The sequence below is a fragment of the Oncorhynchus nerka genome, linkage group LG9a (genome assembly GCF_034236695.1).
Source record: "Oncorhynchus nerka isolate Pitt River linkage group LG9a, Oner_Uvic_2.0, whole genome shotgun sequence".
Taxonomy (NCBI): domain Eukaryota; kingdom Metazoa; phylum Chordata; class Actinopteri; order Salmoniformes; family Salmonidae; genus Oncorhynchus; species Oncorhynchus nerka.
In genome coordinates, this window is record NC_088404.1 from 23111593 (window position 1) to 23131466 (window position 19874).

At 42.1% G+C, this 19874-nt stretch overlaps 2 protein-coding genes across 5 annotated transcripts in view; one reads left to right on the forward strand and one right to left on the reverse strand.

Annotated features, from left to right (window-relative positions):
- LOC115134070 (EF-hand calcium-binding domain-containing protein 4B-like) overlaps positions 1 to 8202 on the forward strand; it is a 40317-nt gene extending 32115 nt beyond the window's left edge. For 2 of the 4 annotated variants that reach the window (XM_029667656.2, XM_029667655.2), the window contains exons 15-18: positions 1204 to 1318; positions 3675 to 3776; positions 4672 to 4748; positions 5223 to 8202. In XM_029667656.2, coding sequence (XP_029523516.1) covers positions 1204 to 1318; positions 3675 to 3776; positions 4672 to 4748; positions 5223 to 5310 — 382 coding nt within the window. In that variant the 3' untranslated portion in view covers positions 5311 to 8202. Of the gene's footprint in view, positions 1 to 1203; positions 1319 to 3674; positions 3777 to 4671; positions 4749 to 5222 lie in introns of those variants that run through there. The other 2 variants (XR_003864292.2, XR_010464693.1) reach the window with 2 other exon arrangements.
- Positions 8203 to 9897: 1695 nt separating this feature from the next.
- Positions 9898 to 19874, reverse strand: part of LOC115134072 (protein arginine N-methyltransferase 8-B-like) — a 34078-nt gene continuing 24101 nt past the window's right edge. Inside the window, exons 7-10 of the mRNA XM_029667658.2 lie at positions 19585 to 19700; positions 15956 to 16106; positions 11441 to 11562; positions 9898 to 10276 (exon numbers count right to left, since the gene is read on the reverse strand). Of these exons, the coding sequence (XP_029523518.1) occupies positions 10193 to 10276; positions 11441 to 11562; positions 15956 to 16106; positions 19585 to 19700 (473 nt within the window). The 3' untranslated portion in view covers positions 9898 to 10192. The remainder of the gene's footprint in view (positions 10277 to 11440; positions 11563 to 15955; positions 16107 to 19584; positions 19701 to 19874) is intronic.

A 19874-nucleotide genomic window follows, 5' to 3' on the forward strand; every position in this document is an offset into this window, starting at 1 on the left:
TTAGTCCCCTCCTGTACTCCCTGTTCACCCACAACTGTGTGGCCGCGCACAACTCCAACACCATCATTAAGTTTGCAGACGACACAACGGTGGTAGGCCTGATCACCGATGACGAAGAGACAGCCTATAGGGAGGAGGTCAGAGACCTGGCAGTGTGGTGCCATGACAACAACCTGTCCCTCAACTTCAGCAAGACAAAGGAGCTAATCGTGGACTACAGGAAATGGAGGGCCGAGCACACCCGCATTCAAATCGATGGGGCTGTAGTGGAGTGGGTTAAAATCTTCATGTTCCTTGGTGTCCATTAAGGATCTCTAATGGTCCACACACACCAACACAGTCGTGAAGAGGGCACAACAATGCCTCTTCCCCCTTGGGAGGCTGAAAAGATTTGGCATGGGCCCTCAGCTGCACCATTGAGAGCATCTTGATTGGCTGCATCACTGCTTGGAATGGCAACTGCTTGACATCTGACCACAAGGCATTACAGAGGGTAGTGCATACTGACCAGTACATCACTGGGCTGAGCTCCCTGCCTAATGATCAATTAGCCTTTTAAAATGATCAACTTGGATTAGCTAACGCAATGTGCCATTGGAACACAGGAGTGATGGTTGCTGATAATGGGCCTCTGTACCCCTATGTAGATATTCCATGAAAAAAATCAGACGTTTTCAGCTACAATAGTCATTTACAACATTAACAATGTCTACACTGTATTTCTGATCAATTCGATGTTATTTTAATGGACAAAAAATGTGCTTTTCTTTCAAAAACAAGTACATTTCTAAGTGACCCCAAACTTTTGAACGGTAGTTTACATATCTACCTAAATTACCTTGTACCGCTGCACATCGACTCGATATTGGTACTGGGGCGTCAGATAACCTAGCGGTTAAGAACATTGGGCCAGTAACCGAAAGGTCGCTTGTTCGAATCCCTTAGCCGACTAGGTGAAAAATCTGTCTGTGTCCTTATTGCTCCTGTAAGTCACTCTGGATAAGAGTGTCTGCTAAATGACTACAATACCCTTGTACCTCGTGCATATAGCTAAGTTATCGTTACTCTTTGTGTATTTACTTTTATTTCTCTACTTTCTTTCTGTCTGCATTGTTGGGAAGGGCCCGTTAGTAAGAATTTCACTCTTAGTCTACACCTGTTGTTTAAGAAGCATATGACGAATACTATTTGATTTGATTTCAGGTATCGCAGCATCACCAAGCAGTTCTTCCGCAAGGCTGACGGTGTGGTAGTCATATATGACATTACTGCTGAGCAGAGTTTTACCGCGGTGAGGCAGTGGCTGACCAGTGTACAGGTAGGAAGTGCCCAAACACTTTACTGCTCACCTCTGACATACAGTGGCAAGAAAAAGTATGTGAACCCTTTGGAATTACCTGGATTTCTGCATAAATTGGTCATCAAATTTGATCGGATCTTCATCTAAGTCACAACAAATAACTTAAACAAATAACACACAAATTGTATTTTTCATGTCTGTATTGAATACAGCATTTAAACAGTGTAGGTGTCACGACTTCCGCCGAAGTCGGCTCCTCTCCTTGTTCGGGCAGCGTTCAGCATCCAACGTCACCGGCTTTCTAGCCATCGCAGCTCCATTCTTCAATTATCTATTGGTTTTGTCTTGTTCCATTGTCACCTGGTTTGCATTCCCCAATCACACTACATGTATTTATTCATCTGTTCCACCTCATGTCTTTGTGTGTAATTATTTTGTGTTATGTGTTGTACGCACTAGGCTAAGCGTTTGTTCTTTTCCGTGTGTTTTCGCGAAGCTTATTTTGTATTGCTATACATTTATGTTGTGTGACATTTGTGTGCGCTATACACTTTGCCTTGTTGGCTGGAGGCAGCTGCGTCCATCTGTATATCTCTACTGCCGTAATAAAGTGTACTTCTATTCACAATTCTCTGCTCTCCTGCATCTGACTTCACCACAAGTACGCACACGCCTGACAGAAAGTTGGAAAAAGTATGTGAACCCCTAGGCTAATGACTTCTCCAAAAGATAATTGGAGTCAGGAGTCAGCTAACCTGGAGTCCAATCAATGAGACGAGATTGGAGATGTTGGTTAGAGCTGCCTTGCCCTATAAAAAACACTCAAAACATTTGAGTTTGCTATTCACAAGAACCATTGCCTGATGTGAACCATGCTTCGAACAAAAGATCTCACAAGACCTAAGAAGAACAATTGTTGACTTGCATATAGCTGGAAAGGGTTACAAAAGTATCTCTAAAAGCCTTGATGTTCATCAGTCCACAGTAAGACAAATTGTCTATCAATGGAGAAAGTTCAGCACTGTTGCTACTCTCCCTAGGAGTGGCCGTCCTGCAAAGATGACTGCAAGAGCACAGCGCAGAATGCTCAATGAGGTTAATAAGAATCCTAGAGTGTCAGCTAAAGACTTACAGAAATCTCTGGAACATGCTAACATCTCTGTTGACGAGGCTACGATATGTAAAACACTAAACAAGAATGGTGTTCATGGGAGGACACCACGGAAGAAGCCACTGTTGTCCAAAACATTGCTGCACGTCTGAAGTTTGCAAAAGTGCACCTGTATGTTCCACAGCGCTACCGGCAAAATATTCTGTGGACAGGTGAAACTACAGTTGAGTTGTTTGGAAGGAACACACAACACTATGTGTGGAGGAAAAAAGGCACAGCACACCAACATCAAAACCTCATCCCAACTGTAAAGTATGGTGGAGGGAGCATCATGGTTTGGGGCTGCCTCGACGGAAAAATGAATTCCGAAGTTTATCAAGACATTTTGCAGGAGAATGTTAGGCTATCTGTCCACCAATTGAAGCTCAACAGAAATTGGTTCTGCAACAGGACCACGACCCAAACCACACAAATAAATCAACAACAGAATGGCTTCAACAGAAGAAAATACGCATTCTGTAGTGGCTCAGTCAGAGTCCTGACCTCAACCCGAATGAGATGCTGTGGCATGACCTCAAGAGAGCAGTTCACACCAGACATCCCAAGAATATTGCTGAACTGAAACAGTTTTGTAAAGAGGAATGGTTCAAAATTCCTCCTGACCGTTGTGCAGGTCTGATCCGCAACTACGTAAAACAGTTTGTTGAGGTTATTGCTGCCAAAGGAGGGTCAACCAGTTATTAAATCCAAGGGTTCACATACTTTTCCCACCCTGCACTGTGAATATTTACACGGTGTGTTCAATAAAGACATGGAAACGTATTTGTGTGTTATTAGTTTAAGCAGATTGTGTTTGTCTATTGTTGTGACCTAGATGAAGATCAGATCACATTATATGACCAATTAATGCAGAAATCCAGGTATTTCCAAAGGGTTCACATACTTTTTCTTGCCACTGTAGCTCATAGAAATGTAGATCGCACTGAGGGCCTCCTCCTGCTCAATAGCACATTCACTGTATGCCTACATAACATTGATATACAATACCAGATCAAATGCGCCACTTACGGTAGTCCATACTGGATATCTGTAGAGGCACGATACATGTTACCATTCAATATCGTTACGCATTCGGTGACACAGTTCAGAGTACATCATGTCCACTATACTGATAAAGCCAGCTTTGTCATGTACTACCTGAGAGAGAGAGAGATCTAGCCCTAATGTAATGCCTCTGTGTCCATCATCTGTCTCTCTTCATAGGAGGGGGCTGGCGAGGACATTCCCATCATGCTGCTGGGGAACAAAATGGACAAGGGGAGTGAGCGGAAGGTTCAGACGAGAATGGGTGAAAAATTAGCCAAGGTCTGTCTATCAGCCATTCCCTGGGCGTTGTTAATGGTCCAGTCTTCAACCCACAGGCTTCACGGTGCCCACAGATCTTCTCACTGAATAAGTAAAAGCCAAAAATGTAGGCTTTTTAACAAGACGTATGTGGTCTTATTAATATGGCCCAGGATTTATTTTCTACTTCCTACATTCTTCTTTCATCTATGTTTTCTTTTTCCTTTCTTTGGGTATGTAGTTTCTATGGTGATAGATAATTGCTAAGTGCCTCAGATCAGTCAAGAGCTGCTCTTCTTTTTCATTTTGCTCGTATGGCCATTAGTCCAGACGATGTTCACCTTAATGCTACTAAAGAGGCCTGGGTAGCAGATGGCTGTGTGGGGTAGGAGATGGCTGTGTGGGGTAGGAGATGGCCGTGTGGGGTAGGAGATGGCCGTGTGGGGTAGGAGATGGCCGTGTGGGGTAGGAGATGGCCGTGTGGGGTAGGAGATGGCTGTGTGGGGTAGGAGATGGCCGTGTGGGGTAGGAGATGGCTGTGTGGGGTAGGAGATGGCCGTGTGGGGTAGGAGATGGCTGTGTGGGGTAGGAGATGGCTGTGTGGGGTAGGAGATGGCTGTGTGGGGTAGGAGATGGCTGTGTGGGGTAGGATATGGCAGTGTGGGGTAGGATATGGCAGTGTGGGGTAGGAGATGGCTGTGTGGGGTAGGAGATGGCCGTGTGGGGTAGGAGATGGCCGTGTGGGGTAGGAGATGGCCGTGTGGGGTAGGAGATGGCTGTGTGGGGTAGGAGATGGCTGTGTGGGAGAGGAGACTGATAGACCTACTACAGCCGCTTCCAATCACAGCGCTGTTCTGTACATCCCATTGACTTCATGTTTGTCATCTGGTAAAGACTTATCAAATCTCCTTTGCAGGACTGCCAGTTGATTTTCTACGAGTGCAGTGCTTGCTCTGGACAAAACGTGGTAGACTCAATGGTAAATTTGGCAAGGTGAGTTGAGTAAAGATTTTTAACAGGACATAATTCCTACTTATTCCACATTACTATTGTCTTAACACTATTTGTCATTTTAATTTAGGCCATTAATTAACAAGGCTATATATGACGGGAAAACAAACGGTATACTGTCAGGCCAAAAATGTAATAACTGTCTGCTTGGACATAGTCCAAACTGGGCTTTGTGCGGTCTGCAGTGACTCACATTAAGCCAAATGTGTCACGGCAAGATTAAGAAAACAATGACCAATCTTATCATTCCTAAATACACACTTTAGACACGTAGTACATGAATTTATCCTAGAACTTCAATAATAGGATCAGAATCTTGTATTGTGTGCAATTTCTTCTCTAGTCAAGTCACTGTAATAGAGGTTGAGGTCTCACTCTCAATAATAAACAATTAACCTAAAGTATATGTGTGACTGGCGCATTTCTGAGTGAAATCTCTTCTGCTGTGTCTTCTAGAATTCTGAAAGAGCAGGAGGACAGAGAGAAAGAGAAGACGATCCATCTGGTAAACAGCCCTTCACAGAATAAGAGGTCCTGCTGCTAGCAACTTAATGGCTATTAGTTACTGTCTTCACAACACCATAGTGTACTCACGTGTACCTGTTCTGATGTTCTGTACATTTTAACCTCCGGTCCTTAGGAACTCAAGGATCTATAGCACAATGCAGTTGAAGTCGGAAGTTTACATACATCGTAGCCAAATACATTTAAAGTTTTTCACAATCCCTGACATTTAATCCTAGTAAAAATTCCCTGTCTTAGGTCAGTTAGGATCACCACTTTATTTTAAGAATGTGAAATGTCAGAATAATAGCAGATTGAATGATTTATTTCAGCTTTTATTTCTTTCATCACATTCCCAGTGGGTCAGAAGTTTACATGCACTCAATTAGTATTTGGTAGCATTGCCTTTACATTTTTTAACTTGGGTCAAACTTTTCGGGTAGCCTTCCACAAGCTTCCCACAATAAGTTGGGTGAATTTTGGCCCATTCCTCCTGACAGAGTTGGTGTAACTGAGTCAGGTTTGTAGGCCTCCTTGCTCGCACACGCTTTTTCAGTTCTGCCCACAACATTTCTATGGGATTGAGGTCAGGGCTTTGTGATGGCCACTCCAATACCTTGACTTTGTTGTCCTTAAGCCATTTTGCCACAACTTTGGAAGTATGCTTGGGGTCATTGTCCATTTGGAAGACCCATTTGTGACCAAGCTTTAACTTCCTGACTGATGTCTTGAGATGTTGCCTCAATATTTCCACATAATATTCCTGACACATGATGCCATCTATTTTGTGAAGTGAACCAGTCCCTCTTGCAGCAAAGCACCCCCACAACATGATGCTGCCACCCCCGTGCTTCATGGTTGAGATGGTGTTCTTCGGCTTGCAAGCCTCCCCCTTTTTCCTCCAAACATAACGATGGCCAAACAATTCTATTTTTGTTTCATCAGACCAGAGGACATTTCTCCAAAAAGTATGATCTTTGTCCCCATGTGCAGTTACAAATCGTAGTCTGGCTTTTTTTATGGCGGTTTTGGAGCAGTGGCTTCTTCCTTGCAGAGCAGCCTTTCAGGTTATGTCGATATAGGACTCGTTTTACTGTGGTTATAGATACTTTTATACCTGTTTCCTCCAGCATCTTCACAAGGTCCTTTGCTGTTGTTCTGGGATTGATTTGCACTTTTCCCACCAAAGTACATTCATCTCTAGGAGACAGAACGTGTCTCCTTTCTGATGGGTATGATGGCTGCGTGGTCCCATGGTGTTTATACTGGCGTACTATTGTTTGTACAGATGAACGTGGTACCTTCAGGCATTTGGAAATTGTGGAGGTCTACAATTTCTTTTGAGGACTTGGCTAATTTATTTTGATTTTCACATGTCAAGCAGAAGCACTGAGTTTGAAGGTTGGCCTTGAAATACATCCACAGGTACACCTCCAATTGACTCCAATGGTGTCAATTAGCCTATCAGAAGCTTCTAAAGCCATGACATCATATTCTGGAATTATCCAAGTTGTTTAATGGCAGTCAACGTAGTGTATTTAAACTTTTGACCCACTGGAATATTGATACAGTGAATTATAAGTGAAATAATCTGTAAACAATTGTTGGAAAAATTACTTGTGTCATGCACAAAGTAGATGTCCTAACCGACTTGCCAAAACGATAGTTTGTTTACAAGAAATTTGTGGAGTGGTTGAAAAACTAGTTTTAATGACTCCAACCGAAGTCTATGTAAACTTCCTACTTCAATTATACCTCTTTCGATCTGTCTCTCTCTAACTCTCCCTCTCCCTACACATGCAGTGTGTACACCTTTTTTCATGAGTCTGTGGCTTTTAAAACAGCTCTCTTTCAGATGTTATCTTAGCACTTCACACCACGAAAGAGCCAGACTATGGGCTGACACTACCATTGGTGAATAGAATGAAATAAAAAAAGACAGTATTGTACTATTAAAATATCATATAGATGTATGTTCCTAATAATTACAATGTATTTTTAATTCAAATGTATTTTCAACCAGCTAAGCCAAAACCAAGTTATATCCTGTATAAAAATGACAGTTAAAGTAAACCTTTGTTTATGGCTGGGTTAGGTTTTGGACAATTTGTGAAATGGGGATTTTGTTCAGAACCAATTGAACATTTCCAACAGTAAAGAAGAGTTAATATTATTTGTCAGATTGACTCTATTTATCTCAGATCAATTTGGTTACTAGATTAGCCTCTCTCAAACGTAATAAGGCTTACTGTTGTATGTGGGGATGATTGTCCAGAAGTCAACTGTGTATAGAAATGCCTTTGCAATGACAGTGGACGGTAGTAGAGCTCTGCCATACTGTACCTCTATCAAAGCGTTTGCATGCAAACTGTCACCACTATCTGGCATTTTTATGTAATTTAATGTAATTCTTATGTAATGTAAAGTGTTATTTCTATGAAGCAGTTCTATTGAACTGCAGTTGTTTGCTCAATCTTGCCAAGTGATATGCCTTTTCCATAACCAGATCTCTTAGTGGACGTGCCAAAACATTTCTCATAATTCTATAAAAGTTGATATAGCACCAAGTATTCTTGAACAAATTCTTGTGCTCCAGCTGGGAATTTGTTGTAAATATAACATATTGTAATGTACACCATTACTGCACTCGTACAGTATAGTAATTTAGCTTCCAATCGACACCTATGAGACAATGGAGGTGTCATTAGTACATGTATATTCTGGGATGTTGAGGAACACTGACAAATCGTCCTTTGGGGTCCTCCGGTGTAGAGTATCTTGTGTATTTGACAGTGTGCTATGGCCACTAAACTAACCAACCCGGTTGCATTTGTGCCACGTTACTGTGCCTGTATTCTTGCACAATAATGTGAACATGTAAATATGAACAATGTTATGGCTTCTCTGAATAATACATGGATATTGTATATTTCAGGGATCTTGTGTGAACTTGAATTACAGATGCCACCTAGTGGACAATGTTAGTCTTTAGCTTAACTTTTATTTAACTCTTACAGACAGTTGGTCAAATGAACAATACAATGCTTGAATAGCACTATTTTAAAACTCTATAGAAAATGGAATTCCCATACAAAATGAACATAGCACAATTTCAGTAGCTGACTTGAATGAAATAGTGGTAACCACATTTTAGGCAGGTTACCAGGTGTAAATAATTAAATGAATGCCATGAGTGGTAAACAGGAATAACACTTATCAAGTGTTATATCTGCTGAAGGGTAAACTTTAAAGTTAGTTAGCTTAAATCACTGACTTGCTATTGCACACAATCTACTTAGTGGATACTATTTCAGTTAGATTTTCTTCATAGTATTCTGCTTTTTTTATTATATTTCACACGCTGTGCTATACATACACACATTGATACTGGATCAAAAGCAAAAAAGGTAAGACAGACATACTATCTGCTCACAAGAGACAGCTCTGTCAATATGAAACTACCGGTCCCTGCCCTTCTAGATCAAAACGTACAATCTGTTCCGTAACGAGTGCATGAGCCAAATGTCACTCACTCATTACTAGCCACTAGTCTATTCATACATGGCATGTCACACTACGTCTTCTGAACAGTCATAAGTGTTGTGCTGATGAGCTTCATTGAGAGGCATGGAAGAGCGAGGGGACTGGAAGTGAGTCTGTATCTTGGCTGCAGATAGAACGTCTTTGGTGAGGAAGGATGGTGTAACAGTACTACACAACTGTGGAGGGGATGTCACACAGTTGGACTGGAGGACACCTCCAGTTGTTGCCTTGGCGATGACCTTAGAGTTAGTAAGAGCACAGGTGAAGGGAAGGAGCTGCCGCCTGAGAGTCCAACTCCAGCGCTGAGCAGAGGCTGGAATGAACTGTCTGCTACTGATCTAAGGACAGGACTAACTGCTGACAGTTGCTAGGCCAGGCTCTGAGGACAGGCCAGTCACTGACCCGAGATCAGCAGAGCCAGGGAGAGAATGGTAACTACAATGCCCTCAAGTTGAGAGAAGTTCAGTGAGCAGCAGCTACCAAAGTGAGGCCCCACCCACTGAATGCTTCGGCACATTCGCCACTTCTTGGTATGGCTTCAGTGTGTACACAGAATGTAAGAGACAATGGTTATTATTGAAGATCAGTGTCTGCCCAGTGGGGTAGGCCTTGTAATCAGGAGCTTTTGCAGGCATCTAGACAAGAGCCGCAGACAATGCTGATTACAACGCCGACATCACGGGTCTAACAGAAACCACAGACCACACTTTGGAGTGCAAGCTGCGCAAATGTATGAGCGCTCATACTGTTATATTGCACACTCCCAAAAAGCTACATTACATGACCTGATTGCAAACACACACTCTCATTCACATTGTTACACATACATTATGCAGCACTGAATTTTTCTTGGCCGATACATTTAATTACTGCACTACCAGATATGGTGAAGATTATTTGCAAACATGCAAAATTGGGTCATTTAAAAGTATATTTGAAGATAGAAGATACTGGCCTAGGATGTAGAATATTAAAAAGTATCATTATATGCAATATATATGCAAAGTACAGTAACTGCAGTAATTGATCATAATGGGCTCCAAACACTGAAGCGCACAGAAAATATTTTCCCCAAAAAGGGGGGAAGTTAAGACATTTTAAAAAGTGCTAACTAATCCTGTGGCCTGATTATTTTGGAAGAACAATTAACAAAATCAAGATAACATAGAATATAGATAAATAATAAATAACATTCATTAGGACTATTATGACAAGGTGTTACATTCAAAGTTGTCCTCTGAACAGTTGGCCTAACAGTTAAGACTTGCCTAGCTAAATAAAAAGGTTCAATTAAAAAAATGCAAATTAAAAAAGTGCCGGTGAGATGTGTTGATGTGCATGTTGATATTGCACACCGGCTCTCCCTGTTGGACACCTAGCTAACGCATCTTGTAGTCGTGGGAGATGGCTACCTCACATAACTGTCCTTTGAAATCCAACTCAAAGGTAAAATCCAAGTCCCGCTGCAAGACAGAGAGAAAGAGAGAGAGAGAGAGAGAAAGAGACCAAGAGAGAATTCACCAGGTGGGGAAGAGAGAAATCAGAGTGAGTGTTAAATCAAACGTTTCTTATTTCAGGCCTGTCACCTGAACATGGGCTTGACAGAGTTCTCACACAGGCAATTTCTACAGATGAGGAAAGAGGGTGGATTCCAGGACTGTATCATCTCCTGTTTGGTCTGGGAATGATCAGTGTTTTCTCTTCTTTGACCTTTATCGCAAACATGATTAAAACAAGCTGTCTATTGTGGAGAAGTAGCAGTGGAATGGAGTTTCTTTCTAGCTATATAATGTTAGAATAAATGCTTTATCTGCCTGAAATTACTTTATTAGACTTTGTGACTTTATTTTGATAGACAAGTACATATATTATATATATGACCTGTACCTATCCCTGTGGGGTAGACAAGTACAGATATGATATATATGACCTGTACCTATCCCTGTGGGGTAGACAAGTACAGATATGATATATATGACCTGTACCTATCCCTGTGGGGTAGACGAGTACAGATATGATATATATGACCTGTACCTATCCCTGTGGGGTAGACGAGTACAGATATGATATATATGACCTGTACCTATCCCTGTGGGGTAGACGAGTACAGATATGATATACATGACCTGTACCTATCCCTGTGGGGTAGACGAGTACAGATATGATATACATGACCTGTACCTATCTCTGTGGGGTAGACAAGTACAGATATGATATACATGACCTGTACCTATCTCTGTGGGGTAGACAAGTACAGATATTATATATATGACCTGTACCTATCCCTGTGGGGTAGACGAGTACAGATATTATATATATGACCTGTACCTATCCCTGTGGGGTAGACGAGTACAGATATTATATATATGACCTGTACCTATCCCTGTGGGGCCTGGCTCTCTAGTGATCATACAGTAGGTAGGGGATAGGGCCTTTAAAAAACATTTTTGGGGACCAGAACAAACCTGGTACCTAGATGGGGGGGGGGTCCTGGACACAGATTTAGCCTAGTCCTGGACTACAAAGCGCTTTCAATGGAGATTCTAGACTGTGTCCCAGAAATTACCCTTATAAGCTTAACTTCTAAATTGATGACTTTTTACTGGTCATAGATTCCAGATACTCACTATGTTCCTGTCGTTGGGCTTCATGTTGATGCTGCCAATGATCTCTTCCCCTCTCCTCACAGTCAGGTAGTCCTCCAGGTAGAACACAGTCTGTTTCCAGTGTGTGTGCGGAGCATCAGGGGCTGTAGGAAGACAGACAGGCAGTTAAGGACAAATCCTAACTTCAGGTCAGTGTGCTTAAAAGGTCCAATGCAACCGTTTTTATCTTAATATCAAATCATTTCTGCGTAATTGTTTTCAATTACAATGGGCAAAAATAAATAAATAGCTTATTAGCAAAAAGCCATTTTTCAAGCAATAATTTTGCTAGGACTGTCTGGGAGTGGTCTGAGACAAGGACCTAATGGGAGGGATATGTACCCCGAAAACAAGCTATTATTGGCAGAGAGGTTTAAAGTTATCTTTGTTATTGGTCTATTAACTTATACCTGGTGATGTAGCCAGGCAGGGCAAAACTCCACCCATGCTAAACGAGCTGAAATTCCAGGTGCTATTTTCAAACAGCTCTTACACTAAAAGGGAATTTCATAATTTTCACAATTTCACAGTATTATTCCAACCTCATAGTGTGGAAATATACAGTATATAAAACAAAGGAAAATCATGTTTTTGACTGCACTGCCCCTTATACTCGCATTTTCACGTAAATTATGCATAATTGTCAACTGAAGAGTTCATTTTAGAATTCGGCCCTTGGAGTGGACATGACCCCCAGACCATTTACCCTTAAAACCAAAACAATCATGAGCCAAAGTTTTGACCCCTATATGAACTGTAACTCAGTAAAATCTTTGGAATTGAGATTCATTAGTTGTACATTTCCCAGTTAATAGAATGAATGCACTTAGTGTCAAAAATGGACTGCAGGATTTGTTTAAATGCATTTCAACTTGTATTGCTGAATTTCCAGGACAGCTAGGCTCTCTGAGCAGGGACATGATACGTCTGAAAGCCGAGGGAGAGGGAATTGAGGGAATTGAACCCTGATCACTAATCATCATGCTATTTAGAAACACCACAGATGTGTAATGCTAAAATGCTGGTTGAGGATATAAATATCATTGGTGTAATGAAAAATAAGAGGAACTGACTGGGCTGACCTCCCCACCGACATTCGTCTTTATCCATCTTTATCCTCCCATTACCTCGCCACTCATCATGCATTCCGCTACCTGAATTGTGTGTGTATATGTGTGTGGCAGCTTATCTCCAGCTGCACACTGATGATAGCCGTCATCATCGCCCCAAACAAAAGTGTGCGCTCCCTTGTGAATGCGCTGTTAAACGATTGCTGGACCAAGCCAAAGGTCAATACACCTTTAATCAAATTTCAGCCGGCTGTCCCTGGGTAACTTTGCACCTTTAAAAATGTATGCCATTTGAGGGCTCATGGAAAAAACAGAGTTTCTGATCAGCATGGTTGCTGCATAAACACACACACACACAGAGTATGAAAGCTGTGTGGGAACAAACAGAATAGGTAAATCTATAGTTGTGAAGAGGTTATGACAACAGATTTTCCTCCTCAGGAGACTCTTCCTCCCCAGATCCTCGAAAGGTCCCCAGATTGTAGTGCGCACGGCCCAGTACATCACTGGGGAAAAGCTTCCTGACATCCAGGACCTATACACTAGGCGGTGTCAGAGGAAGGCCCAAAAAATTGTCAAAGACTACAGCCACCCAAGTCATAGACTGTTCTCTCTGCTGTTGCATAGCAAGTGGTACCAGAGCACAACGTCTAGGACCAAAAGGCTCCTTAACAGCTTCTACCTCCAAACCAAAAGACTGCTGAACAACTAATCAAATGGGCACCCAGACTATTTACTTTGACCCCCTCCACCCTTTGTTTTTACACTGCTGCTACTCGCTGTTTATCTATGCATAGACCACTTTACAAATGACCTCGACTAACCTGTACCCCCGCACATTGACTTGGTACCGGTACCCCCTGTATATGGCCTTATTGTAATCTTAAATATCTTGTAACACATGCATACATGTTTTTTTTTTAACTTTAGTTTATTTAGTAAATATTTTCTTAACTCTATTTCTTGAACTGCATCGTTGGTTAAGGGCTTGTAAGTAAGCATTTAACGGTAAGGTTGTATTCGGCGCATGTGACATAAAATTTGATTCGATTTGTTTTGCTAATTCAATGGGTGAGTTGTTATTTTCCAGCAGCAGATAACTTGAACTTTTTCTACCTCAACTCAGCATGTCTGAGTGTCTCTGTGTGCTCCATACTCTATATACCTGTCCTCCAGGAGAACATAGGAAATCAATGGCCGTAAAGGACTTAGGCCTCTGTGTGCATTTAGATGCGTATCAGGGGTGCAGCGAGGGTAGCAAGATTTAGCGTTGGCTAAGGTGATTTCGTCTGATGGACTGGCTCAAATCAATACAAAGAGGTGGAAGAGCTGTATGATTGGAGGTCAAAATTAATTCATGGTCCACTTTGCAGAGTGACAACACATGGTCATCTTGCCACTGCCTCTGCAAAATGTACGCCACAGAAAGTCACAGTGCAAAGTCTCCTATGTGTGTCACAAATTCAAATGAAGGCAAACGAATAAAGATATTATGCGGTATCACATAACATCACACCACCACTAGAGGTCGCTCACTGACTGATCCAAATGAACTCATCTCATCGCTCTACGTTCTGTGGACATGCAAATCAACTGGGGCCTCAAAGGTTTTCTAATTTTAGACTTGATACAATACATGACCAAAAGAATGTGGACACCTGCTCGTCAAACATCTCATTCCAAAATCACGGGCATTAATATGGAGTTGGTCCCCCTTTACTGCTATAACAGCCTCCACTCTTCTGGGAAGGCTTTCCACTAGATGCTGGAACATTGTGATTTCATTCAGCCACAAGCACATTAGTGAGGTCGGGCACTGATGTTGGGCGATTAGGCTTGGCTCGCAGTCGGCATTCCAATTCATCCCAAAGGTGTTCGATGGGGTTGAGGTCAGGGTTCTGTGCAGGCCAGTCAAGTTCTTCCACATCGATCTCGACAAACTATTTCTGTATGGACCTCGCTTTATGCACGGGGGCATTGTCATGCTGAAACAGGAAAGGGCCTTCCCCAAACTGTTGCCAAAAAGTTGGAAGCGCAGAATCATCTAGAATGTCATTGTATGCTGTAGCATTAAGATTCCCCTTCACTGGAAATAAGGGGCCTAGCCCGAACCACCATAAAGGTCTAGATAGTTACAACACATTTTTACGCTTGAAGGGTTGTAAAACTCCCTGCGCTGGCTGGCTATACAAGAGTAATACAAACAAACACACGCAAGCACTCTTTTACACAGGCGATGCATCGATATTACCAGACCAATATTCCTCCTCTACCAAACTTTACAGTTGGCACTATGCATTGGGGCAGGTAGCGTTCTCCTGGCATCCGCCAAACCCAGATTAGTTCATCGGACTGCCAGATGGTGAAGCGTGACTCATCACTCCAGAGAACCAGTTTCCGCTGCTCCACAGTCAAATAGCGGCGAGCTTTACATCCCTCCAGCCGACGCTTGGCATTGCCCATGGTGATCTTAGGCTTGTGTGCGGTTGCTTGGCCATGGAAACCCATTTCATGAAGCTTCGAACAAACAGTGCTTGTGCTGACGTTGCTTCCAGTGCTGACGTTGCTTTGGAGCGTTGTGAACTTTAACACTTGGCAGTCCTGTTCTGTGAGCTTGTGTGGCCACCACTTCGCAGCTAAGCCATTGTTGCTCCTAGATGCTTCCACTTCACAATAATTGACTATGGCAGCTTTAGCAGGGCCAAAATTTGATGAACCAAATTGTTGGAAAGGTGGCATCCAATGACGGTGCCACATTGAAAAAGACAGATCTTCAGTAATGCCATTCTACTGCCAATGTTTGTTTATGGAGATTGCATCGCTGTGTGCTCAATTGTATACCTCTGTCAGCAACAGGTGTGGCTGAAATAGCCGAATCCACTAATTTTAAGGGGTGTCCACTTACTTTTATATATATATAGTGTATCAGCGTTTGCTGTTGTAGTCTAGGCCTTTTTGGCTTATCAAAGAGCTCATTAGAGGGGGTTCTTTGTCTTGGGATGGAACCCATAGGGAGGATGGATGGTGGGCAGGGAGCAGGAACTCTAGCTAACCAGTCAGGGAGCAGCTGGACTCTCCTAGCCTGTAATCTGCTGCTGCCGCCAATTAAAAGGATAAAATCCTAGGTCTGCAGAAGTTGTTCTGATAACGACACTGAACTGAAGAGCTGCTAGTACTACGGTACAAAGAGTGCTAATGAGCCTTCCACACTGAGCTTTCCTTTATTGCTCATACTTTCTTATCATCCAGTTTATTGTCGTCGTCCCCCAACAATTGCCTGTTGCCAACCCCTGACCTACACATTCCTCTTATTAATCACATGTCAATCTTACATCTACAATTAGGCTACACCTGTGTAAGCCTGTGTGAATATCAATAACCGAGAAAGAGAGGCAGAGAACAGGAAGAGAGAGAGTTGAACATGTACCGGTGGAGAAGCCAGTCTTCTTGTGACACTTGGTGAACTCGATGTTAAAGTAGGTGACAAGGGCGTGGATGTAGTCGTTCCTCTGGATCTGAAGGCAGAAGGCTGAGGTGAAGGACAAGTCCTCAGTCTTCACTGTATAGATGTCCACCTCCTGTTGAAGAGGGACAACAACCACACTTCACTGTTACATCTACAGCTAGCAGTGTTAATGCTAATCACATACATACTCCATAGTGATTGGGGTTCTATTCACACCATTCACTGCCAGCACAGTGGTTTCTCCATTGGTTATGTACATGTAGGCCTAACTCTTCCTCTGTTGCCTTACGAGTCTTGTATGGAGCAGGTCCACGTGCATGTCTTAGATGTGAGTCATATGATCTATGTGGCGGTGCCCCTGGGCATTGTGTCCTGTATTATCCCTGAGCCTCTTGTTCTGTCTGTCAGAGCTGAAGCCTCTGCTCTCTGCTACTCTGCTCCAACCTCTCCCTTTGGGTTCAAGGGCCACAGAGCTGAAACCAAACCCCACTAACCCCACCTCACCCCAGAGGGACCAGCCCAGAAACCCCCACTAAAGGTAGATGAATGAGGAGAAGATGGGGTCATTTGGCTGGAGAACCAAGGCAATAACTATTGTTAGGCTTGTATTGTGCTCACATGCTGCTCCTTTATAGACCTCCTACAGTATGATTCATATCCCATATTTTAAAAGGGTATCTACTGCCTCGTGATTCTGCAGTGGGAGAGGAGAGCATATGGTTGTGAAACACAGCTTTCTGCTCCGGTGAGGCCCACATTTCATCTTTCACTCAAATGTCAGCACACCAGCGGTTCCCAAATCACACTAGCGTTTGATTACAGAGAAAGGTAAGCAGACAGATGGTTTAGAGCTCAGATAATGTGTTATGCAGTCCCCTATAATGTATTCACCGCGGGGGGCAACTGGCTCTGTTTCCAAAGTGACACATTAGCGTTTGATTACAGAGAAAGGTAAGCAGACAGATGGTTTAGAGCTCAGATAATGTGTTATGCAGTCCCCTATAATGTATTCACCACGGGGGGCAACTGGCTCTGTTTCCAAAGTGACACATTAGCGTTTGATTACAGAGAAAGGTAAGCAGACAGATGGTTTAGAGCTCAGATAATGTGTTGTTATGCAGTCCCCTATAATGTATTCACCGCGGGGGGCAACTGGCTCTGTTTCCAAAGTGACACATTTGCAGTGGAAAAATACCATTTTTATGTATCGGGCGATCAGCAGTTAAAACAGCATAATTCAAGTCAACGTCCCCAGCTATCTTTCTCAAACAACTCCCAGCTTTTGTAAGAGTAACAACTGTTTACTTTGGTTATGCGCCACAAACTCCTTAAAGCCATATTTCATAGTGCAGGACGACAATTCCTCTTCGGCGCCCTCTCACTCACAGTAAAGGATACATTTAACACGAGGAACTTGTTTGATCCCTTTAACATCCTAAGCTCCTTTGTGCACTGTCTGTGTACAATATTAATTAAAGGACTCATCCTATAATCCATTCAGAGACATGCAACACCTTGTCAGTGGCTTGTCACTTTCTGGGTTGTCAGGTTTAATCTTGCCAGGCGTGAGTGCAAACAAGGTGCCAGTATAAAAATCTTGAAGATAAAACACAGACTTTTCAAAGATTATTTCCCTGCTTGTTATTTTTACAGACAAAAGGCTTTAGAAAGAAACAACAAACACATGCACGTAGAAATGGCAATCCAATCAATAATCTAGGTGAACAATCCAATCAATAATCTAGGTGAACAATCCAATCAATAATCTAGGTGAACAGTCCAATCAATAATCTAGGTGAACAATCCAATCAATAATCTAGGTGAACAGTCCAATCAATAATCTAGGTGAACAGTCCAATCAATAATCTAGGTGAACAGTCCAATCAATAATCTAGGTGAACAATCCAATCAATAATCTAGGTGAACAATCCAATCAATAATCTAGGTGAACAATCCAATCAATAATCTAGGTAAACAAGAATCAATAATCTAGGTAAACAAGAATCAATAATCTAGGTGAACAATCCAATCAATAATCTAGGTGAACAATCCAATCAATAATCTAGGTAAACAAGAATCAATAATCTAGGTGAACAATAATCTAGGTAAACAAGACAATCAATAATCTAGGTAAACAATCCAATCAATAATCTAGGTGAACAATCCAATCAATAATCTAGGTGAACAATCCAATCAATAATCTAGGTGAACAATCCAATCAATAATCTAGGTGAACAATCCAATCAATAATCTAGGTAAACAAGAATCAATAATCTAAGTGAACAATCCAATCAATAATCTAGGTAAACAAGAATCAATAATCTAGGTGAACAATCCAATCAATAATCTAGGTAAACAAGAATCAATAATCTAGGTGAACAATCCAATCAATAATCTAGGTGAACAATCCAATCAATAATCTAAGTAAACAAGACAATCAGACTGGAATTGGAGGATCACATTAGGGTGAAAAATTGTCCATTTACAGCTGAAGACATACGCCACTAGATTGTGATATGTATGTAGATGATTTACAGTCTCTTTACTGTAACATATGGTCTCTTTCTTGATTCTGAATTAGGTTAAACAGTTTAAAAAGTCTTGATTCCTACAGTGTGTTTTCAACAATGCTACAATGTTACGTTGAGGCACGTGGATGAGAAGTACACACCTCAGCAGTCCAAAACCTGAAGCTTAGCAGCTATGTTCACCATTCGAATGAACAGATCAAGATATCGTCTGGTGGCCTGTTATACTAATAACAGTAACACCGGGTTATGTAAATCCTACACTACATTAGCCTAGAGTTTTTTGTTTACTTTATTATTTCAACTATTTAAAAAAACAAGCACACACAACTTGAAAAAGCCATAGGTGCACTTGAGTAAAATCATGGAGGATAACACAGTAAAGGGATTGTGGTCCTCTTGAGACACGGATGAACAGTATGGCAGCGAGATAATAAAACAGAAAAACAAAGAAGAACATCTATCTCATCATTGCAGTTACATCGTAGGGTACAATGAAACGGGCACAGAAGACAAACAGTTTAAAAGGGTGTCGTTTTTATGGGCAGAGACAACGCTGACGCAATGCTTTGTGATTCAACAGTGGGCTTTCGAACTGCTGGTTTTCCACAAAAACAAATTAACTACACACACATACAGTCACACACAGAGACATGCAATAGTTCTACACACATCCACACACACACAGAGACATGCAATAGTTCTACACACATCCAGTCACACACAGAGACATGCAATAGTTCTACACACATCCACACACACACAGAGACATGCAATAGTTCTACACACATACACACAGAGACATGCAATAGTTCTACACACATACACACAGAGACATGCAATAGTTCTACACACATACACACAGAGACATGCAATAGTTCTACACACATACACACAGAGACATGCAATAGTTCTACACACATCCACAGAGACATGCAATAGTTCTACACACAGTCACACACAGAGACATGCAATAGTTCTACACACATCCACACACACACAGAGACATGCAATAGTTCTACACACATCCACACACACACGTGAAATGAAGACGAAGCGGACCTTGATCAGGAAGGAGTTGGTGACCATCTGTTTGGGGTCAACTATGTCCACCAGGGGCTCCTTCATGGCCACGTTACGGATGCAGGTCATGTCAAAGCCATACACGTTCTCCCACCCTGTGGATGCACAGCGCATTATGGAACACCTTTGTGGAAGAAGGGCAATTAAATAAATCAGTCTTAGAGAGGGAGGAATACATAGTGTGTATCCAAAATGGCACCATACTCCCTATGTAGATGACCAAGGCACAAGATACCTGGTTAAAAGTAGTGGACTAAATAGGGAATTGG